At 37.1% G+C, this 25,258-nt stretch overlaps 2 protein-coding genes across 3 annotated transcripts in view; both read right to left on the reverse strand.

Annotated features, from left to right (window-relative positions):
• SPAG16 (sperm associated antigen 16) overlaps positions 1-25,258 on the reverse strand; it is a 1,197,624-nt gene that overhangs the window by 1,149,404 nt on the left and 22,962 nt on the right. For both annotated transcript variants that reach the window (XM_027873434.1, XM_027873435.1), the window contains exons 4-5: positions 24,753-24,880; positions 10,648-10,785 (exon numbers count right to left, since the gene is read on the reverse strand). In XM_027873434.1, coding sequence (XP_027729235.1) covers positions 10,648-10,785; positions 24,753-24,880 — 266 coding nt within the window. The remainder of the gene's footprint in view (positions 1-10,647; positions 10,786-24,752; positions 24,881-25,258) is intronic.
• On the reverse strand, positions 14,636-22,830 carry LOC114051480 (bifunctional apoptosis regulator-like). Its single transcript, XM_027873893.1, has 3 exons — positions 22,583-22,830; positions 21,556-22,226; positions 14,636-14,676 (listed from the first exon to the last, which is right to left on the reverse strand). Exons 1-3 carry the CDS (start codon positions 22,828-22,830, stop codon positions 14,636-14,638), a joined length of 960 nt encoding a protein of 319 aa, XP_027729694.1.

Below are 25,258 nucleotides of genomic sequence, written 5' to 3' on the forward strand. Positions count from 1 at the left end.
TATGGAAGTGTTGCTTTAATTAAAAGATAAATTCTGTTACTTGCTTTAATAAGTGAGGTTAGATCAATTAGCAGGAAAGATTTACAGCTTCGCAGGAAGATGATAGAACTGTCATTAATATTAGATAACTTCCTCTCTTTCTTATATTTGAGGGAACAGTCTTCCCAAAAGGAAAAAACAGAAGCAATTGTGAGCATTCATTCCTTTATTTCTTTCCAGAGTCTGAACAATGCTTTCTTTACTTGATCACTCAAACCCACCCCCTGGAAAACAATATAAAACCCAACTAGCTCACACAGTAGGGCAGTAGTGAGGGAAGAACTTTGCAAAGCTTAAAGTGCTATATAAATGTGAGCTATCATTATTATAAAATGGTAGTAACAGAAAATATGGATGCTATGCATGTTCAAAGGTAACTAGCATTTATATCCAACAGTGTTCAAAGACTTACCTCTATTTAATGTGATCCTCCTAACAATCTTGTGAGATCGGTACTGCTATCCACACTTTAAACTTCAGAAAACTGAGACTCAGAGAGATAAAGTGACCTTGCATGGCCACATAGATGGAAGCCCTAGAGGCACATATCTCAAATCAAAGTGTCTCCTAATTCCAAGATCTAGCAATCTCTCTTCAATATCAATCTTATAACCCTACACAGGAGACTCCAGAAATAGTAAGGGGGGGGGGGGGGGTGGGGAAACCTGAGGACTAACACCAGCCCTATGATAATAATGCATGGAAAAGCCTCACCCTTCCTCACATCCAGGAAGTTTCGGCAGATGACAATAGCAATGGCAATTTACCTAAGAAGCATCTGGCAATGAGAATCCAGGAAAGCCTCAATTAGGACTTCAAGTTCCTAATGACTTCCCTGAGCCCATGTCAGAAAAAACTGAGAAATGGATGTTTTTGGTCCTGGTGGTAAATTCATGGGTGAAGAGTTCCTAAGGTCCAGAGTTGTACACTAGTTGCCCTGCTGAAGGTGACCACCATTAGGACCAGCCAGGGCCTGGTTTTCCTTAGTTTTTTAGCTATAGGATGGTCCCTAGTGGCTTTACAGAACAAATCCTCTTATTAAGGGCAGTGGGGAACCTGTGGCCTCAAGGCCACATGTAGCCTTCTAGGTCCTTGGGTACAGTCTTTTGACTGAATCCAAGTTTTACAGAAGAAATCCTTTTAATTTAATTAATTAATTAATTAATTAATAATTAAGGGGATTTGTTCTGTGAAGTTTGAATTCTGTCAAAAGGCTGCACTTGAAGACCTAGAGGGCCACATGTGGCCTCAAGGCAGCAGGTTCCCCACCCCTGCAGTAGACTTTATAAGATGCTCAGACAAAATAATTTTGAGGTAAAACGTTATATGTTCCCACAATGCTGTATTTACTTTCTACAGGAAGTATGAGTGTATGATGTTTTACATGTTCTATACTTGTTCATGTATACCTATAACATTTAAGTCATAAGTATTTTCTGTGGAGGAGCAGATAGATCTCTCTTCTATATTGGATAGCCATTTGGTACATCGAATACCATTTCTAAATAGAAATGACACTTCAAGAAGACCCTAGACATGAGCCACACTAATATTTGTTTTAGAAATGTTCCCATTTACTCTGAGGTAGGGATATTAAGACAGAGAGACAAACCCTGACTTTCCCACCCTGAGAATGAATCCAGGACTTGTGGGACCAGAGCAGAGCCCGTTCCCTTGCTAGGACTCTGAGCCATCAGGTACAATTAAACGAAAACACATAGTGGCTGACTATTATACTATTAGTGAAATGGTGAACTGATCTAACCAGTATAAAAAGCAATCTGGAATTATATCATAAAAATGACTCAGATATGCACACCCCCCAAAAAAGCCAAAGATAAAATGTACTTCAAACTATTCACAATAGCATTTTTGTGATAGCAAAGAAATAGAAATAAAGTTGCTATCCATCAACTGGGGAATGGATACACAAATTATGGTACATGAATGTAATATAACGGAATATTATGGTGCCTTAGGAAATAATGAATATGAAGAATTCATGAAAAATGGTAAGAAGGTTTATCTTCTTGAAAAAGCATAACCTGAAAAACATACAAAGTGTCTACAAAAACATAAATAAAAGGAACAAACGATAAAATGAAATTGAACATTGTCATTATAATGACCAAGAATGGTTCCAGAGAAGAAAATAAGAAATCTCCTTTTACTGGAGAAGTGGGAGAGTCTACATGTAAAATGTTGTCAATGTGTTAATAAGTTTTACTAAACTATCTGGTTTTGTTTTGAGTGGGGTCTTTTTAATCTTCATTGCAAGGAAAGGCTTGCAGATATAGTAGGGAAAAGGAGTAAATTTAGAAATAAATGTGACATAATAATAAAAGGTATTAATTAAAAGATTTTCATAGTAAACGAGCACCACCGTGCATTACAAGACTACGGGGTATGAACAGAGGACAAAAATGACCTCACCAAATTTTTGGTTTGCTCTATGCCAACAAAGTTAATAAAAAATTCAGCCTTCTGATTCCAGCCCTGTTCCTCTTGGAATTTTCTATTATTGATTTCTATCATATTGATTCTTGTTTCTCAATCCTTTTAAAGCCCATCTCCTCAGACCCGTGGCTTCCATAAACCTCCCTTTTCCTAACCTCTTGAACCTCAGCATTTTTCCTTCACTTCTCTTCTCTTCTCTTATTACTTCATACAACATTTCTTTCTTCTCAACTACCAGCTGTCAGTGATAAAGTCATCCATTCTAGCAATATGAAACGTTCTCAAAGTGATACTCTGCCCTCTAACAGGATAATCCCTTGTACAGGATTACTAGATAAACCTAGGTTTTAGTGACTAGTCACTGGAAATGCATAGAATTGTATTTATTCTTGTCAAATATAATGGGAAAAAAAGTACTCCTTGGACATGGAGTAAGGTGAACTGGCTTTTGATCTTATTTCTGCTACTTGGGATTTTTATGATGTTATAGGAGCTATGCGCGTTTGGATTGAGTGGCAAATGGGCTGTAGGGCTGCCATGCCCATGCAATGCTGAGGAAAAAGTCAGACCATGGCTACTCCAGGAGCCTTTTTGTCTTCTTCCTGTTGCCACCATCCTCTAGATCTTCCTTCCTCTTGCCTTGGGCAGCTCCACTCAGAGACAGGTAAACTGAGCTGGTCCTTTAAGTGATGGTCGTTTGGCTTCTTTGCTACCAGAAATGTAAAAGACTTGGTTGGGGGACAGTGGCTGGTGGAGATTACATCAAAGGGTATGCCTGAGTTCCTACTGCCCATAGGAAACTTTTTTTCCCTGAGTTACTTATATGGTAGCTATGGAAGCAAATGGCAACAGCATTTATACCTTTTTGACTTTGAAAGGTATATTCTTTTAATTTACTATTAGTAAAGTTGTATTTATGGTATTTTATTATCCCTAAATGTCTCATTGTATTTCAAACTCTAAACCTGAATCATGGGACTAACCTGGCTTAAATCTGACCTAGAATATTTAGCACAGTCCACAGGGATTGTTTTGGAATGGCTCTGTATTTAAATTCTGTTTTTAAGTGTGGAAAAGGTGCTGTCAAAAAAAAAAAGAAAGAAAGAAGGAGAAAGCCTAAGATTAGATGGCCTGATACAGACCATCGGAGCTAAAATCCCACTTTTTACAAGAAGTCATTGCTGATTCCCCTTAATGCTAGTGATTCTCTTATTTATCCTGTATATAGTTTGTTTGTACGTAATTGCTTGCATGTTGCCTCCAGTATTAGACTGTGAATCCCCTACAAGCAAGGCTTATTTTTTACCTTTCTGTTTTGTCTCCCCAGTATTTAGCACAGTGCTCTGTAGATAATAGATAATAAATGTTTCTTGACTTGTCTCATATCCTATAGCAGGAGAACTGTTTAAGACACATTTGAGAGTCCTTTCAGTTGGACAAGAAGAAAATTCCCAATCATCCTGTGGGATTAATGAGATAAATACTTGAGGAGCTTAATAGAGAAATTTAAAAATATTACCTGGCTCTTATGGACAGCTTCGGAAAAGCTGCTGCATTGTCAAAGCAAAGAGAGTAAAGATCAATAGTCCTTGTGTATTGGACAATCAGAGACAGAAGTGAAGGAACTTTTGTCCTTGAAAGATAATGCCTTGAAGGCAGATGAAAGATTAAAAGATCTGATAGATGAAAAAAGTGAAAAGAAAAAAATGCTAATAAAAGTGGGGACTGACAGGCTAAAAGTGAAAGGTTAGATGTCTGCCTCACATTTCTCTGGATGTGTTAAACTCAGTCAAGATTAGAACTGTAAGGGAGGAAACCAGGAGCATGGTTAATCGTAAATGAAAACTACAGCATTTGGTAAGAGAGACTTGGCCTCACCAAGTTATAACTTCACAAGGAGTAACTCCAACGGGGGAAGCAGAATGAAAGGGTCAGAAAGTGAACACACTATCAACATGAAGGAACCTGGGTGGTTGAGAAGAAATCTAAATAGTAAGCAAGTGATGTAATAATAATAACATTTACATAGTGCTTACTGTGGATAATGTACTAAGCTATTTGTATTTGTTATCTCATTAGATCCTTGTAACAACCCCGGGAAGTAGGTGCTATTATTATTGCCATTTTTACAATTGAGGAAACCGAGGCCAACATAGGTTAAATGACTTACCCAGGGTCACACATTTAGTCAGGATCTAAGGCTGGATTTGAACTCAAGTCTTCCTGACTCCAGGCCCAGTACTCTGTGCACTATGGTGCCACCAACAATGGCTAATGAGGTTATAGTCTAATGGGGAAAATGTTAAGTTATTTGTCAATTGCAGGGTTTTATTGCCTGGGAAAGCTTAGAGATGATTTGCTTTTACAAAGTCAGTTGAATCAATGGCAAGTTTTATAGGAATTACCTTTTGTTCTTTTTAGGTGGATAAAAGTTTTGGTTTTTTTTTAATTTATAGTGATTCCTGGAGAGTACCTATGAGTTTGGCTGAGTGGCCTTATTCCTGAGAAAAACAGAAGTGTACCATTAAGGATGCTTTAAGATCCACTGAGGTATTCTGATGATACCCACTGCATACAGTTGTTTACAAAGCATCAGACACATCACATACTCTATGCTGACATTTTAAAATTAGATTGATTCTCTTGTGAAAACAGTAGAGATTGGGGACTGGATCCTTCATCAAACAAATGATCAATAGACATTTTTTTAATTGCATACTATGTTCCAGGCACTGTAATGGACTCTGGGGATAAACAATCTCTACTCCTGAGGAATTTACATTCTAACGGGGAAACAATATATAGAAAATAAATATTAAAAGTGATGTTTCAGTTAGCAAATGAACGCTATGATTCCCTTATCCAAGGATGTTGCAAATACTCATGTTCAATGACAATAAGACCATCTGCTTTTGGAGAACCAGTATGACGTGATGACAGGATCTTCAACCTACTACTGACTGGCTGATTATGCCCTCTTCCTCCTTAACAAGGCAAAAGGTTTAACTCAGTTCCTACATGATCTATCTCAGTTTTAGCTCTGTTCATGGCCTTGGTTCCTCTAAGTTCACCTCAAAGAATGACATTGTTTCCAGTTGAGTCCTCTGCTGGATCAGGGTACCACTGGTCATTCTGAAGATCACAGCTTGTTCCTTTGGGCATTGATGCTTTGCTGGATGCAAAAACCAGTCTAGATACCAACTTCCAGGTTCTCATAGCTTTTGAAATTTTGAAGGCTAAAGACTCTACTCAAAAATCTAGAGTGGAAAAAAATAAATAAAGAAGGCCAGGAGGCCTTGTTTCTCAGGAGCCACAGGCCACAGAGAGGGAAGAAGGCCTTGAATCATCTCCTACCAGATGCCAAGAGTAAAGAAGGCACTTCTCTCCCCAAGATTCAAATGGAGCATAGACTGTCGTGCTTCTCTTGTGTGATCAGCAAGTAGGGCTCTGTGGGTCTTCAAAGAAGAGGAGCAGCCAGGCTGCTTTACCCACACGCTTTCCCCTTCTGGCTTGGAGTCAGAAAGACTACTCTTTATGGGTTAAAATCTGGCCTCAGACACTTACTAGCTGTGTGACCCTGGCAAGTCACTTAACCCTGCTTGCCTCAGTTTTCTCATCTGTGAAATGAGCTAGAGAAGGAAATGGCAAACCATTCCAGTATCTTCACCAAGAAAATCCCAAAGGAGGTCACGAAGAATAAGACACAACTGAAAAAAAAAGACTCAATAATAAAGTAATTTCTAAATTATTTGAGATAGCTTTGAGTTTGGATATTATTAACAATTTCAAATATAAATTTTCTCTTTTACATAATACTTAAAAAATCATAAATCAAGCAAATTTTAATAGGATGCCATTTTATTTAGACAGGTTTGAAACAATCCTGGTACCTTTAGTATATTTACCTAAAAGGACTATGATGCCTCATGATAAACCACCCCATTTCCTTATTTTTCTAAATGAAAGATTAAAACACCTCATTTTTTTTCTTTTCATGAGGAGTGAAAAAGAAACTATGGCTCCCTGGATTGTGAAGTTTTTAGAATTTTGGAAGATTCTAATAAAAGATAGGGACTATCAATCACATGGCCATTTGCTTAATTTGAAATCTGAAATCTCATCAATATGAGTACTGCCTTTCACAGTGTAGAAAACAATCCAATCTTACTTCCTTATCCTGTGTAACATGTATCCACATCTTTCCATAAATCCTCTAAAGGTGATATACCCAATATTCCTCTGGATCTTTAGACACTGCAGGGTTAGCTTGATCTTATTACATGACAGGCCTGCCTCCTAGAAATAGATTTCTTTTATGATAGGTTTCTTCTCCTTCACAATAAAAACAACAAAAACAGCTACCATTTATATAGTTTGTTGTTTTATAGTGTTTTACATATATTGTCTTATTTGATAACTGCACAGTTTTAATGGATCATATAATAGCCTAGGCAAATCAACATGTGCTTCTTCACTGCATAACTTACAAATTAATTCTTTGGAAACTGCAGTATTTCATGACTAAAAACCACATAGCATCATCAGAAAAATACTGATAGGCCCTCGAGGAAGAAGCTGAAGGTATGCTCATTATAGCTTGGGTCATATAGCCATTATACGTTATATGAATTTCCGCCTTACATTTTAAGGGAGCAAAATGATATTTGGTTTTCTCATTTTTATCAACTAAACACAATACTTCTATGTTTCTAAGAAATTTTTAATAAATTACGTAAATAAAATGGAGAAAACCAAAAAACTACCAAAATTCAGTGAAAAGTAAAGGATATTCGTCTAGAGTAAGAATTGCAAATAACAGTACAACCTTCAACAAATTCATTTCCCTACCACTGACTACTGTGGACTCCAGATTTATTGCTACAAGAAAGTAGCATGGATAATTGTTTTGTTAGAGATCCTGTCTCAGAAGGTATTTTCCTTGCCCTATATCCTCATCCTCATCAAAGCAGCAGAAAACTGAAATTAAATATACAAATAATCTTTCATAATCTTTGGGGCTAGGGGTGCCTAAAAATGAAACATTACCTTTAAGTAAAGGTGTGGGATTTGAACAAATTGCAGAGTAACATGATGCAGCATTAGGCATCAATCTAGAGCACTAAAGCTCTAACAACCAGTACTTTAGAGCTTTAACAACAACAAGCTACTTGAATTTCTGACAATTCAAATTACAGATAACATGTAAATATGCAAAAAGAAGAGATTTAGCACAGAGGATACATGTAATACAGACCAACACATGCTCTGAGGCACGTACCCCAACTCCCACTGCCACTGGTGAGTTAGGTCTTCAGCATTTGGTCACTACACTCCTTCAGAGCTCTAAGGGTACCCCTGAAGAGTCTATCAGTTGAGATCATCATTTGAGATACATTTCAGTCAGTTAGCCCTAAGTAGCTTTTAGTAAGAAGTATGTGTTGAGGTGGTACTAGTAAGAAACTTTAGTACAAAACAAGCTCCCAAAAAATACTCTCCTACAAGTACCTACCTAATCCAGGAGAAGGTGGCCCCAGGCTTAGAGAGGTCAGGTCAAAAGGGTAACACAACTATGGGTTGCTGGAAGTCCTCTTCTCCCCTTTGGGCTCAGGAAATTCCCCTTAGGCCTGGTGTAGTCTCTTTGCCAGATGCCTTTGGATCTCACTGCAAACACTGCCATCAACTGATCCACGGATCCCATTAGGAAGCTTCGAAACCTGACATCCGCCAGACTATTCTAGCTTATAAGCTCACTCTCTAACCAAAAAATAGGGGATGGGGAAGGAGATCTAAGCCAAGGCCAAAGCTTGTATCTCGACTCTCTCTCTTTCCTAGGCAGTTCTTCCTAAGAATTCCTTTCCTTGAATGCCAAGCTTTCTCCAACCTCTGGAATGACTCATTCTGAACTAGTTTGATACCCTAATGTATGACCAAGTCTTCCAGGACTATCCAAACAAGATCCCTGTGTAATATCACTCCAGCCCCAAGGATACTTTGCACTGAGTCTAAAGCCTGTGACCAAGTTTGCTTGATGGAACATCTCATCACTTACTCTATGTGGGATACGGTGCTTTAATTGAATAAATCAATCAACCTCACCCTTAAATCACCCCCACACCTTGATCCCCCACCCAGTTTTGACATTTGCTGTCTCAACAAATTTATTGGAGTGTGTTTGGCAAAGTTCATACTTCCATATTGTAGATAGGAGGTTCTGAATTATCAATTTTGAAAGGATTTTTAGGTACCTTGTACTAAAATTTCAGAAAAAGTCTATGCAGCACAATTTATAATAAATTAGATATTTAGAAATACACAATGATGTTGATGTCCAAAACTGAAGTCATGTTTTCCCCAAAACCCACTCTTTTGAACTATCCTATTTCTTTCAAAAGTACTACCATACTTCCAATCACCCAAGATTACAACCTTGGCATTATCCTTGACTCTTCATTCTCCCTTGCCCAACTTAACCAATCAATTGTTACATCTGTTTCTACCTGTATAACATCTCTAACATCCTTTCTTCCAGATCAGATCATGGAGAGTTGGACACAACTGGAAAATTACCTGACAGCAACAACCCTATCTTCCTAGAAAGAATATCTCCAAGTTATAAAAATATTTTCAATCATTTTGCTTCACAAACCTCCCTATGCTATTTCATGCATTTCATTCTGGATCACAGAGAATCAACTGTAGAATAACCAAAAATATTTTACCAATCTGGCATGGTTAACATTGTATAAAGTATCAGCTGAGTTAAAATGAGTGATACCTATGAAAGTAATGATTGTAAGTTATAATTTGAAACATCAGTAAACAAAAATGTAAGAGCCAGACTCTCATATAATTATTTATTTAAATGATACCTGATTTAATCATGGTTGTTTTTAACATGAAATTAATAATTTACAAGGAAAATGGTTTATCATTTTGATTACAGTTATTAGCTATAATATTCAATTGAGCAACAATGATTATTTAATGTCACTGTGGCAAAACTCTTTTCATGGAGAGAATATATCCATGCAAAAAGAAAAATTAGCAAACATAAGGAACAGTAGAAGGGAAATCAGGTTGTTAGAACACTACACTGGGCACCATTCTATGAAAAATATGCTGTCAAGCTCCCAGTACATCCATTAAGTAACAATAAAAATTCAGAATAAACATAAAGGCAGATGCTGTAATTTACTTTAAAAAAAGTTACTGAGAACAGAGGACTATAGTTTTAGTAACATTTCACTCTTACACATCCATATATGCTTATAGCCATAGACAGTATAGAAATCATGAACTATAGAAATCAGGTATAGCAGATGCATAACAAGCTGAATAGATGATTATGCCACTTAATTTTTGACCCAAAGCCATATATTGAACAGAACCAGATTGTAAATGTTTCCTCATCCCTATAATTTTCTCTCTTGCCACAGGGTAAGGTTTCACAAACTCTTATATGCCTCTAATCTATACATACCACTTTTCCAATGCCCAATACTATGCCTGCTGCAGAGCAGGCTTTAATAAATTGTTTACTGAATTAAATTAAATTGAAAACAAAAGTTATAGAAATATTCTCCTTTGGGATTTAAAAGTGACTGGTAGTAATTGATTGCCTTAAGGGTGATTCACTAATCAATTAACAGACTGACCCAAAATGCTGGTTGCACATGCATTTCTAATCCCACAGTCCTCCCCATCTACTTGGTTACATGTATTTGGTCCCATGCTGCTTTTGCATACACACAAGAAAGTGTGGAAGACACACATTTACTTTGAGTGTTTCACAGCCTAAAATTCTCCTACAAGGTTAAATATTCCTTCTCCCTATTATTGTTTCTATTCCCTGGGAACAGTGCTAAAAATAGCTAATCAGGCTTATCTTCTTAGGAGGAAAACCCCAATGTATAAAAATATTGCCAACTTTTTCAATAATTTTGCTTCATGAACCAGCCCTCTTCTCTGCTATCCCATGCATCTAATTCTGGTTCACAGAGTTCCAACTGTGATGATACACATGATGCTTTGATGTTCAACCAGGAGCTAGCTTACTTACTTACAGTAAACCTTTTCTCCATGTAGAAACCTCTATTAGTTAGCTTATTCATTCCAATATAAAATAAGATCACTAAATATAAATTAACATACTCAGCTGCATCCTTATAGCGCTTCAAATCCTTCTTCAGACTTTTGTTCTCACTGTCCAAAAGCATATTCTGAGTGTACACATCTGGAACAAATCTAACATCCGGAGTTTTTAATGAACCCTTCTGAATTAATTCATACCTAGGACAATATAAAATAAAAACATCTTATATAATTTCATTCCACTAACTTAAATCAACTTATTATAAAAAAAGAGTATGGGGCAGTGGATAGAGCACCAGCCCTGGAGTCAGAACGACCTGAGTTCAAATCCAGCCTCAGACATATAACACTTACTAGCTGTGTGACCCTGGGCAAGTCACTTAACCCCACTGCCTAGTCAAAAAACAAACAAAACAAAAAGAATATGTTATCAGCTGCTACCATATTACATTTATGGTTTACATAATATTCATAAAATATTTCACAAATTAAGAAAGTTATAGAAGTATTAAGCACTATCATAATTATCATTGTCCTCACTACTACTGTCATCAGGTAGCCTGTCCTCTATTAATATTTCAAATTATTTTATAAGATTTAAAATAATTAACATACCAAAATATTTATTTAGCAATTTATAAAATATCTATCAAAAAAAAACAATTTCTGCATGAGATCATATTCCAAGAAAAACATACATATCATATTGCAATCATGTCTTATATTCTCAGGAAATTATGAGGTATTTAAATGAGAGGAGATGAGAGGAGAGGCAAGAGATTCTGATTTGATTTGATTCTACTGGTTAAAACATCACAGGGTAGTTTAAATCACATCTTGTTGAGTGTTGAAAAACTGGTTTTCAAATTACTTTACAATCCCATCCAGTGGTTTTTGTGAATGGTTACTAAGTTTATTTATTTAACTATTGAGTCAAACAAAACCACTAAATTACTAAGTAGAAATTTAAGACATATAGTAAACACAGCAGCAGAATTACAACTTTGGAATAACTTTAATAATAGTTATCAGAATATAGAATATCAACGTTTCTATCTGCCAAAAGCAAGAACTTTATGTTGTATTGTGAAAAATTTTGTTAGCATAAGGAAGAAGAGTAAAGACAACCTATCAGAAAGAAGAGAAGCATAGATAATTGCTCTGGGGAATGCAGGGAAGGGAAGGGGAAAGGAGGAATTTACAGTAAAAAGAGGCAAAAATGAGCTGTTGGTGCTTCTGAATTTGCCTTATCATTCTATGGACACAAGGCGAATGACTGAAAAGGGATCTCCAAAACAGTGACCTAATATAGCGAGGCTACCCCAAGATTCCCCAGTTAGATTTTGTCCTAGCATCTAGCCCTGCCATTATAATCCTCAACTAGAGAAAGATGGCAGAGTATAGCCCCTGAGGTTAAGCTTGGTCAGCCCATGTTCACTCTAAGAAAGCAGCTTCCTGACCCTTGAATCATTTGAGATTTGACCTATGATAAGCTGAATGCTCAGAGACACAGGTGATTTCTCTGTCGCAAGATACTTTTTTCAAAGGTCATTTACCCTTCCAAAAAGACATCCTTGCTACAGAGGTCACTGATTTTATTTTTGGAATGACTAATTTTTCCTTTTGATTGTTCAAATACTTATTTGTGATTTTAAAACTCTAATAACACTTCCAGATAGCTGCTGTCAAAATAATTTTTGCAAGACACAAGTCTGACCCAAATGGCTCACTCACTTGTTCAAAAACTTTCAGTGGCTCCATACTGCCGCTAAGATAAAATAAAAGCTCTTATGCCTGGCATTTAAAGAATGTGACTTCAATATCTATTTCCATCCTTATTCCATACTGCTTCCTTTTATTACAGTCTACATTACAGCCAAAATAGGGAATGAGCTGTTTCTCTACCCTGACATTCCAATTCCCACTTCAGTGCACAAATTATGTCCAATGCCTAGAATGCATGTCTTCATTTCTGCCTATCAGAATCCATCCTTTCTTCAAGGTTAAACTCATGTGTTATCTCCTGTGTGAAATCTTCCTTGTCTGTTTACATTTGATTCCTCTCTCCTCCTCCAATGGATTAGAAACTCCTTGGACCAATTTTGTTTTCTGTCTTTGAACCCCCATCACCTTGCACATTGTAGGCACTCAAAAATAGTTGGCTAATTGAACTCATACTTAAGTTTTATATCTATTTCACTTGATGAAGTTCTTCAAAAGAACACGTCATTTTTATCCTATTTTCTCCTTCATGTATTTTGATCCCACACTCAATTCAGAAGAGGAAATATAAGACCACTGTCAATAAGGAGCAATTCTGAACTTCTGGAGTTATAGGTAAACTAATCATTACAACCTCAAGATAAAATTTTAAACATTTTATTTATTCTGGTTGAGAATATAAGTGGAAGGGGAAATTAGAGCTCTGTTTCCCAGGGATTCTTCACATCACATTGGAAGGCAAGATTCTGCCAGCTTTCCTGGCTGGTTTTGAATACCTGCCAGAAGTCTAACTGAAGTGTTTCTTCTGTTTTAAATTGTTTTTGTTTAAAAAAGATTAACTCTTCTTATAACTATGCAATAAGAGCAAGATAAGATTTCTTTGTTTTTCTTACTATAGAGCTTTGAAATATCAGTCTCATTATAAAGCTAGTGACAATGATTTAACCTGTACTGTTGAAAAAAAAAAACCCTACAGAAGTGAAGATGCTTTATAAGGATTTTACTGATGTTACATAATGCTACAGTTCATTTTCTAAAATATTTCATTAATATAGTTATAATTTATTTTGGTGACAAGTTAATTTATTAATCAAAAATATAAAATCTAAAAAGAATACTTGATAAATTCAAAGAACTTTTAAAAGTATAAACAAATAGTTTTCTTTAAATCATTTTCATACTTATGGCTAAGAATTAAAATTTATCCTCAAATATGCTGTCAAATCTGTCTTTTCCTAACAATGAAGAATTTTATAACCACCATCTTTTGATACATTAATATGGAAAAAACAATTAAATCAATTTGCAAAAACATTTTCCTGTACATTTTTAAAATAATCTGCTATGGACATCTATACAGAATTATAGGACCTGGAACTAGAAAGAGCCTTAGGAAGGATCTAGTTCAATGTACTCATTTTACAGATGAGGAACTTGAGAGCACCACTTAATCTCTCATGGCTTCAAGCTTAATTTTAAAAAAAAAATTATACTGGGTTTCTGTGGTCCTTTCTAGCTCTAAGATGATGTAATTATGAGTACGAGAAAAGTTAAATAACTTATGTAAAAATACACTTAGGTTAAGTAGCCCAGCTGGGATTCAAAGTCAGGTACTCTGATTCCAAAACTAGAGCTCTTTCCAATACACCACACTACCTCTCTCTGAATAACAATTACTCACACAGAGGTCTCATTTTTAATAGAAAATTCTAATATTTCCCCCCATTAAAACTGCTCTCTTCTCTATGATATTAAGCACATGGAGTTGGGGGTGGGGCAGGAGAAAATAAAAAAAATAATAATTTTGCCCTCAAGGAGCTTAAACTCTAGTCAAGGAGAGATGATAAATACAAATCAAAGTACATATGCATGTATCACAAACCAAGTTTTGTGAGAGATCTAATAAAGAGGATAATATTCCTAGCTGGGGAGAATAACTTATACAGAAAAAGGCGGGGAGGGCGGAGCCAAGATGGCGGAAGGAAAGCAGTGACTTGCTTGAACTCTCCCTCAAACCCCTCCAAATACCTATAAAAAATGGCTCTAAACAAATTCTAAAGCAGCAGAATCCACAAAAAACAGAGTAAAACAAATTTCCAGCCCAAGACAACCTGGATGGCTGATCTGAAAGGTATATCATGCCGGGCAGGGAGAGGAGGGCAGTTTGGCATAGGCCCACAGACTGCAGCGAACCTAGAGCAGGCCTCAGAGGACTAAATCACAGGCAGCTGTGGCGGTTTCCAGACTTCTCAATCCACAAACGCCAAAGACAACTTAGAAGGTCAGTGGGAAAAGTCTGCAACTGCGTGAGAGAAGAAGCTGGATCTCAGCTGCCCCGGGCTGCCTTCTGAGCTGCCGGCCCACAGCCTGAGGGGGAATCGAGTGGCTGATCAGAAGGGGATTGCAGGGATCTCTTTGCCAGTGCTGCGGCAGGAATCTCTTGCTTTGCCCGTGTTTGGATCTGGGTCACAGTTCTGAGGGGTGGTCCTGGGGTGAGGAGGAGCGCTGGCGAGGAGGAGCGCTAGTGTGGTGGTGCTTGTTGTGGCAGTGGAGAGGAAAGACCTTGCTCCTTATCATGGGCACCTTGGAAGAACTGAAAATTTTCAGGTCCCTAGAAGCATCTCTGAAAACAGCTGTACAAACCCCCAAAGCTTGGGACAGTACATTCTCCACATTGGAAACAGACTCTTACCTTAAAGAGTTTAAAACTCAAGTGATTGGTTGGGATCATGAGCAAGCAGTGCAAAAAGAGTCAGACTATATTATCTTACTTAGGTGACAAATAAGATCAAAACACACAACCAGAAGAAGAAACAAAGTCAAAGCTCCTACATCCAAAACCTCCAAGAAAAATATGAATCAGTCCCAGGCCTTAGAAGAGCTCAAAAGGGATTTTGAGAAGCAAGAGAAGTAGAGGAAAAACTGGGAAGAGAAATGAAACTGATGCAAGAAAATCATGAAAAGCAAGTCAACAGCTTGCTAAAGGAGACCCAAAAAAATACTGAAGAAAATAACACCTTAAAAAATAGCCTAACCCAAATGGCAAAAGAGGTCCAAAAAGCCAATGAAGAGAAGAATGCCCTAAAAAACAAAATGGACAAATGGAAAAGGAAGTCCAAAAGATTACTGAAGAAAATACTTCTTTAAAAATTAGAATAGAGCAATTGAAAGCTAGTGACTTTATGAGAAATCAAGACACTGTAAAACAAATCCAAAAGAATCAAAAATTAGAAAACAATGTGAAATATCTCACTGGAAAAACAACTGACCTGGAAATTAGATCCAGGAGAGAGAATTTAAAAATTATTGGACTATCTGAAAGCCATGATCAAAAAAAGAGCCTAGATATCATCTTTCAAGAAATGATCAAGGAAAACTGCCCTGATATTTTAGAACTAGAGGGCAAAATAGAAATTGAAAGAATCCACTGATCTCCTCCTGAAAGAGGTCCCCAAAGGAAAACTCCTACGAATATTGTAGCCAACTTCCAGAGTTCCCAGGTCAAGGAGAAAATATTACAAGCAGCCAGAAAGAAACAATTCAAGTATTGTGGAAACACAATCAGGATAATACAAGATTTAGCAGCTTCTACATTAAGAGACCAGAGGGCATGGAATATAATATTCCAGAGGGCAAAGGAGATAGGATTACAACCAAGAATCACTACCCAGCAAAACTGAGTATAATTCTTCAGGGGAAAAAAAAATGGTCATTTAGTGAAACAGAGGACTTTCAAGCATTCTTGATGAAAAGACCAGAGCTGAATAGAAAATTTGACTTTCTAATACAAGACTGAAGAAAAACATGAAGAGATAAACAAGAAAGAGAAATCATAAGGGACTTATTAAGGTTGAACTGTTTACATTCCTGCATGGAAAGATGATATTTGTAACTCATGAGACCTTTGTCAGTTATTAGGGTAGTTGGAGGGAAAAAGTTATATGTATGTATATAGATAGATAAATAGATAGAGGGCACAGGGTGAGTTGAAGATGAACGGGTCATATCTGGCAAATAAAATTAAGGAGTGAAAGAGGATTATACTAGGAGAAGGAGAAAGGGAGAGGTAGAATGGGGTAAATTATCTCACAAAAAAAAAAACAGAAAAGAAAAGGCTCTTACAGTGGAGGGTAAACAGCAGAAGGTGAGAGGGAATGAGTGAATCTTATTCTCGTAGGATTTGACTTAAGGAGGGAATGACATACACACTCAATTGGGTATGGAAATCTGTCTTACCCTACAGGAAAATAGGAGGGGAAGGGGACAAGAGAGTTGGGGGATGATAGAGAGGAGGGCAGATTGGGAAAGGGGGTAATCAGAAGTAAATACTTCTGAGGAGGGACAGGGTCAAAAGAAAGAATAGAATAAATGGGGGGGCAGAATAGGATTAAGGGAAATAGAGTTAGTTTTTCACAGCATGTCTACTATGGAAGTATTTTGCATAACTGCACATGTATAGCCAATTTTGAGTTGCTTTGCCTTTTCAATGAGGGTGGGTGAGGAGGTAAGAAGGGAGAAAATTTGGAACCCAAAGTTTTAAAAACACATGTTTAAAAAAAAATGTTTTCAAATGCAACTGGGAAATAAGAAATACAGGAAAAGGGGTACAGAAATCTATCCTGCCCTACAGGAAAACAGAAGGGGAAGGGTATAAGAGAAGGGGGGAAGAAATAGAAGGGAAGGCAGTCTAGGGGAAGGGGTATTCAGAATGCATGCCATCTTGGGGTGAGGGGAGGGGTGAGATGGGGTGAAAATTTGGAACTCAAAATTGTGTGGAAGTAAATGTTGAAAACTAAAAATAAATAAATTTATTAACTAAAAAAGAAAAAAAGAAGAAAAAAAAAGGCTCTTGGCCTTTCAGAAAAGAGAAGGTTTACACACACACACATACACACACACACACACACACACACATATGCACACATGCAAAATTTGGATATAGAAATTCATCTTACCCAAGAACAAAATAGACTGGAAAGGGGCTAAAAGAATGAGGGAGGGTGTGAAAAAAAGGAGGTTTGACTGAGAAAGGCATTAGTGAACATTAAAACAGACTCTTAAAGAGGGGACAGAGTAAACAAAAGAAAGAGGAATAGAATAAGTGGCAGTACATAGTTAGCAATCATAACTGCATGTGAATGGATGAACTCACTAGGAAGACAATATATTCAGTAACAGCAATATTGCAAGGATAACTGAAATAGCCATCACAACGCCAAAGGACTCATGATGAAATATGCTCTTCTCTTGCAGATAGAGACCTTACTGATTCAGAGTGCAGATTTAGAAGCATATTTTTTCTTTTGTTTATTTTTCTTGCATTTTTCCTCCTGGAATGTGATTAAAGTAAAAATGTGTTTTACATGACCATTTGTATAATAGGTATCATATTACTTGCCTTCTCTGCGGTCTGGGGAATTAGTGGAAGAAGGGAGAGAATCTGGAAATTAAAATTTAAATAAAATTTAAATGCTGAAAAAAAAAAAAGAAAGAGAAGATTTCACTAGATAAAGACTGTAAGCAGAATGCAAGGAAAGATCCCTGGCATGGACTTGTATGGACCAATGCTGAGTGAAGTGAGCAGAACCAAGGAGAACACTGTACACACCAACAGCCACCCTTACAGAGTTCGTTAGAGTCTCAGGCAGAATTGGAATTTAGTTCCATCTAAAAGAGGCAGAATTCCAACTTAGGAATCCAACTGTGTGAAGAATGATTTTGATAGACTTATCTCTTCTCAGCAATGCAAGGATCTAAGACAACTCCAAAAGACTCATGATAGAAAAAATTATCCATATCCAGAGAAAGAACTATGGAATCAGAATGCACATGGAAGCATGCTACTTGCTCTCCTTTTCCTTCGTAGCTTTTTGTTTTATTGCTTCATTCTTGTGGTTCCTCCCATTAGTTCTAATTATTCTTTATATCATGATTAATGGGAAAATGTTCTTCATATGAATGTATAAGTAGAGACTACATCAGATTGCATGCCATCTTGGGGAGTGGAGGAGAGGGAGGGGAAGAACATTTAAAACTCAAAATCTTATGGAAATGAATGTTGAAAACTAAAAATAAATTAATTAATTATTTTTAAAACATGTGACTGTAGTATTATTTCCAAAGGAGAAATAAGAGATGATGGTGGCTGGATTTTACAACTATTAAATTATTAAAAAGAAGCTCCTGAATTTTGATGAGATTTTTGAAAATAATTGTCTAATTTGAAATAGAAGGATTATGGAAAATCCTATAATCAGTCATTTAAATAAGGTCACATAAGCCAGTAACACTGATGATACAAAGCCTAAATTGTAGTATAAAATTTATGAAGGAGAATTTTTTTCTGATTTTATTACTTATTTTTAGTTTTCAACATTCACTTCCACAAGATTTTGAGTTCCAAATTTTCTCCCTATCTCGTCTCTCCCCCCACCCCAAGATGGCGTGCATTCTGAATACCCTTTCCCCTAATCTGCCCTCACTTCTATCCCCCCCTTCTCTTATCCCCTTCCCCTTCTATTTTCCTGTAGGGCAGGATAGATTTCCATACCCCATTGCCTATATATCTTATATCCCAGTTACATGTGAAAACAATTTTTAACATTTGTTTTTAAAACTTTGGATTCTGGGGCAGCTAGGTGGTGCCACGGATAGAGCACTGGCCCTGAAGTCAGGAGGACCTGAGGTCAAATCCAGCCCTAGACCAAACACTTGACACTTACTATCTTTGTGACCCTGGGCAAATCACTTAACCCCAATTGCCTAAAAAAAAAAAAAAAAAAAACTTTGGATTCCAAATTTTCCTCCCTCCCTACCCACCCTCATTGAAAAGGCAAGCAATTTGATACAGGCAGTACATGTGTAGTCATGTAAAACACTTCCATAGTAGTCATGTTGTGAAAAACTAAGTATATTTCCCTTCATCCTATCCCACCCTCCATTTATTCTATTCTTTCTTTTGACCCTGTCCCTCCTTAGAAGTGTTCGCTTCTGATTACCCCCTCCCCCAATCTGCCCTCCCCTCTATCATCCCTTTGCTCTCTTATCCCTTTCTCCCCTATTTTCCTGTAGGGTAAGACAGATTTTCAACCTAATTGAGTGTGTATGATATTCCCTCCTTAAGCTAAATCCAATGAGAATAAGATTCACTTATTGTCTCTCACCTTCCTCCATTTCCCTTCCACTGTGAAAGCCTTTTCTTGTCTGTTTTATGTGAGATAATTTGCCCCATTCTACCTCTCCCTTTCTCCTTCTCCTAGTATAATCCTCTCTCACCCCTTAATTTTATTCTCCAGATATCACCCCTTCATCTTCGACTCACCCTGTACTCTCTATTTATCTATCTATATATACAGATATAGATATATACATACACAAAATTTTACCCTCCAACTACCCTAACACTAATAAAGGTCTCATAAGTTACAAATATCATCTTTCCATGCAAGAATATAAACAGTTCAACCTTAATAAGTCCCTTATGATTTCTCTTTCCTGTTTATCTCTTCATGTTTTTCTTCAGTCTTGTATTAGAAAGTCAAATTTTCTATTCAGCTCTGGTCTTTTCATCAAGAATGCTTGAAAGTCCTCTGTTTCACTGAATATCCATTTTTCTCCTGAGAGATTACACTCAGTTTTGCTGGGTAGGTGATTCTTGGTTGTAATCCTATCTCCTTTGCCCTCTGGAATATTATATTCCATGCCCTCTGGTCCCTTAATGTAGAAGCTGCTAAATCTTGTATTATCCTGATTGTGTTTCCACAATACTTGAATTGTTTCTTTCTGGCTGCTTGTAATATTTTCCTCTTGACCTGGGAACTCTGAAATTTGGCTACAATATTCATAGGAGTTTTCCTTTGGGGACCTTTTTCAGGAGGAGATCAGTGGATTCTTTCAATTTCTATTTTGCCCTCTAGTTCTAAAATATCAGGGCAGTTTTCCTTGATCATTTCTTGAAAGATGATATCTAGGCTTTTTTTGATCATGGCTTTCAGATAGTCCAATAACTTCTAAATTCTCTCTCTTGAATCTATTTTCCTGGTCAGTTGTTCTTCCAAAGAGATATTTTACACTGTTTTCTATTTTTTCATTCTTTTGGTTTTGTTTTACAATGTCTTGATTTCTCATAAAGTCACTACCTTCCATTTGCTCCATTCTAATTTTTTTTTACTTTAAAAAAAACTTTATTTTTGTTTAAAGTAATTTTTTGAAACCTTCAGATGCAAATATGAAATCCTTACTTCTAAGACAAGATACAAAGGGTCAAGGAATGGTTCAAAAAGCTGCCATATTTCTCTTTGGATAGTTCATCCTACTCCATATTTATAAATCACAGCTTTTGGTACAGATATCACATCACAAAGACAATGATACAGTGTGAGGTCAATTATCAAATGTTTCTTAAACAAAAATAAAATCCTGAAATTTGTCACAGATCCAATTCTTTTTGAAAAAAATTGTTTTTAGGAAGCACTGAGACAGCAAAGAATGGCTAAAATTAGTCTTCATTAATTGCTCAAAGTTGTTCAATATCCCCTTTTAAATAAAAGGACACAAAACATTGATTAAAACTGGCTAGGAGGGAATATGTCAGCAACTCAATGACTGCAGAGTTTTCACTATGATGCTTCCCAAGAAGTCACCAACAAGACAGCATCTTCCACACTGCACTTGTGGTCTGCAGCTATTTGTCTATGCTTATAATAGATCACATAGCCACACATGACTAAAAGTTCACTTACTGCGAACATCTGGAAGGCAATGTCCTGCCTAGTAGAATTTCATTTTCCCATCATCAGTGCTCCAAACGAGATTCTCTATTACTTACCAGGTCTATCAAACTAGGCCTCAAAAGGCCTGTTGAGAAGCAAACACACATAAGACAATACCATGATACTTTAATGTATGTCCCACCTTTGAGGAACTCTAACAGTCCTTAATAGCCATCATCTCATTGAGCCTCATAACACTTTTGTGAGGTAGTTATATAGTATGTGGCAAATATCACTACTGTACAATCTGAATAAACCAATACTGGTTTGGGAATGATGGGTCCCATTTCCCATGCCAAGAAAAACTTTGTATAGCTTTTTAAAAAAAGCAGCTCCTTTTATCACTATTTATAGAAAAGCGGACCCCACCCCCCTTTTACCCTCACTCCCACTGTAGCCCTCACCACTCTTTAAATTTCAAAGCTCAGACCTGATGGAGGCCAGCTTCACTCAGAGCTGGGACAGCAATACTCACAGCACTTGGGTTTCTGGTCAAGATCAAAGTTGATAATTGGGTTAAAGTATAGGGCCCAGTAAAATAAACAGTTGCAAATAAACTGAGGAATAATAGGCCAAAAAAGTCCCTGTGTTGATACTTTCCAAAAATGGCTCCACATTATGTGAGGAACAGTTTTCAATTCATTCCTTGACCAAATTCTCCAGAAGGAAAATAACTCCAGAACAGAGAGTAACTTAGCATTAACAATAAGAAACCATGATGTCGAGTAGTGCACATCAAGCCAATCCCAGGCAAATTCAGCAATCAATTGATATGGAAGGAAAGAATATTTAACAAGGAATTCTCTCCACTGCTTCCAAGTGGGTTCTTTAAAGTCAAGAAACTTTGTGATGATATCTTCTTTTTCTTGCATAGGGCATACTGTATGGATGAAAGGTAAGAAGGTTTCTGCATAATCAAACAAGTACAGATACAACATACTGAGTCTTGGGGAGCCCTTCAGGGCATACAATAGGAATAATGACTTGCCTGGGTTGACAGACTTGCATTCCCAAAGATTCTGTGGGGGCTTTACTCCTAAAGTTTTGACACACTCCAGTTCCATTATGATGGCTTTTCTGTGGCTACTATTCTCTATGTTATATGGAGCCTTTGAAAAGTCTTCATCTGTCAATGTTAAAAGCAATCTGTCTTTAACTCTTTCAGATAAAAATCTTTATAAAGAGAGGCCCAAGGGCCCAGTTGCTCTAGCCAAAAGATAACTTCTTCAGCCGTCCATTTTTGTAACAGATTTGTGAACAAGCAGGTCATGCTCTGATATTCTACTGCTCCAGTGATATACAAGTAGAACTACAACAACACCAGTTAAAGCTGTCAGTACTCCAGAAAAAATCCCCCTCCTCTTTGAGGATTTGCTTGCCCTGCATTTGGAGCTACAGAAATCTGATCATTTCCGTATTTATGAAAGGCTGCAAGACTATGTACTATATCACTGTTCTGCTGAATGTCTTCTAATCTCAATTTGATGGCATCAGGAAATAACTTTTCAATGGCATCTCTGAGCAGAATATTTACTTTTGGAAAACCTTCCCATTTCTCTCGGCACTCTGGACATTTTGTTTTCTTTGAGGACACCCACCATAGACCCAGGCAATGTCGACAGAAACTGTGCCCACAGTTCAAGGTAGTAGGATTCACCAGGATGTCATAACAGCAGTGGCAAGAAAATTCACTAACAGAAATTTGACAACTAACACCAGAGATGGGCTCTTCCTCTTCAATGCTCCTCATGTTGGGTGGAATTAGCTGTATGAAGATTCCATCTTTTTTCTGGATCACTCCATACTCTGAAGATAACTATTTCAGACTCTTAAGAGCTGTAAGGCATAATTAAATTTTGCGGTGCTAGAGCCGGCCCCGAGCAGATCCGAGCATCCCCCTGGTGCCCACGGGGGCGCTGTCCACCCCAACTCCCAGCCGCGGCAGCCAAGGCGGAAGACCCTCCATTCTAATTTTTAAGGAAGTATTTTCTTCAATGAGCTTTTGGACTTCCTTTTCCATTTGGCCAGTTCTGCGTTTTAGGGCATTCTTCTCCTCATTGGTTTTTTGAACCTCTTTTGCCATTCGGGTTAGGCTATTTTTTAAGGTGTTATTTTCTCCTTTAACAAGCTGTTGACTTGTTTTCATGATTTTCTTGCATCACTCTCATTTCTCTTCCCAGTTTTTCCTCTACTTCTCTTACTTGCTTCTCAAAATCCCTTTTTGAGTTCTTCCATGGCCTAGGACTAATTCATATTTTTCTTGGAGGCTTTGGATGTAGGAGCTTTGACTTTGTTGCCTTCTTCTGGTTGTGTGTTTTGATCTTCTTTGTCACCAAAAAAGATTCTATGGTCTGATTTTTTTTTGCACAGTTTGCTCATGATTACAGCCAATTACTTGAGTTATAAACTTTTTGTTAAGGTAGGGGTCTGCTTCCAGTTTGGAGAATGTACTGTCCCAATCTTGGGGTTTTATGCAGTTGTTTTCAGAGATACTTCTAGGGACCTGAAAAATGTTCAGTTCTTCCAAGGTGGCATGATCAAGTGCAAGGTGTTTATTCCTTTCCAGTCCTGTACTCTGGTCTATGAGTGACCACAAGTGCTCTTTTCTGTCTTGGAACTGTGAGGAGGATGTCCTCTCCTCAGTCACTACAAGTTCCACCACACCAGAGCTCCTCCTGGCCCCAGGACCACCACCTAGAACTATGACCCAGATCCAAGCACAGGCAAAGTAAGAGAATCCTTCCTCACCACCAGAAAAGAGATCTCTGCAACCCTCCCTGATCAGCCACTCAACTCCCCCTCAGTCTGTGGCCTGAACCCAGGAAGCAGCCGCCACCCAGGGGCTATGCTAGGATTGGGGCTGGGACAGAGCTCTCACCCTGGTCACAGACTTTTCCTACTGACCTTCTAAGTTGTCTTTGGTGTTTGTGGATTGAGAAGTCTGGAAACCACTATAGCTGCTGGTGATTCAGTCCTCTGAGGCCTGCTCCAGCTTCGCTGAGGTCTGTTTTTCCTGTGTTTTTTCTTTTCCTTTCCCAACCCAGCACAACAGACCTTTCCAATCAACCATTCAGGTTGTCTTGGGCTGGAAATTTGTTTCACTCAGTTTTTTTGTGGGTTCTGCTGCTTTAGAATTTGTTTAGAACCATTTTTTTTACAAGTATTTGGAGGGGTTTGGGGGAGAGCTCAAGCAAGTCACTGCTTTCACTCTGCCATCTTGGCTCTGCCCTCTGAAGGATAATTTTTAAGAACAGCTTTCTATTCCATAATTCCTATACTTTTAAAAAATTATATTTTAAAAGTATATCTTAACATGTCTTCAAAATAACATTCAATTTCCAAAGTAATGCAGTTGTTGTTTGAATGACTTAAAATGTAAGGGTGTGGGTACTAAATACACTCAATATTCTAGAAAAACTGTTCATTAACAAAAATGTCATAATGGTCATAATCAATATCTTGAATGGAAATATGTTTTTAAAAAAGCAAAATCCTATGGTAACTATGGTGGAATGGGTGAGGAAGAAGAAAGAGATAGATTTGTATCATTTTAACTCAGGTTATATGTAAACAATGTAATTATTACTCTTTAACTTCAATATGCATTTGCCTAATCCATGAACTACTATCCTAAATAAAATGTTCAACTTTTTAAAATGCATAATGTTTTACCATTCATTTTGAAAGCAGTTAAGAGTTCTGGTCATTCCCATTTTGATGAGGAAATTGCAGAGAAAGTCTTCTACCACTTCAGGTACTTCAGACAATGATTGCTTAGTAGGCATTACTGTTTTCTGGGCCTGCAATTTAAATTTGACACAATTTTACTTTTAAACATGTGCAAATTCTGATATACAACCAAGAGAAGAATTCTTTGGTTGACCTTTGAATTCTATATACTAGCATTTACTAAAGAAAAGATCATGGTTATTATAATAAATTAATTAATTTTAATATGCTATATTTTTAAAATGGTTGCATGTTTGTATGATGGAGGTGACTTTTAATTTTGATTACCCCTCTTATCAAATGGATACAAACTAGACCAGCTTATCTAAAACTGATCAGAATCAAAAACGTTCAGAGACAGAAGAAAACTAGAAGCATGAAGTCTATTATTCATTTTACAAATGAGGAAACAGGTTCAAAGAGGTGGAAGGGATAACAGACGTTATGGA

Source organism: Vombatus ursinus, unplaced genomic scaffold (assembly GCF_900497805.2).
Source record: "Vombatus ursinus unplaced genomic scaffold, bare-nosed wombat genome assembly UNPS02014802.1, whole genome shotgun sequence".
Classification (NCBI taxonomy): Eukaryota; Metazoa; Chordata; class Mammalia; order Diprotodontia; family Vombatidae; genus Vombatus; species Vombatus ursinus.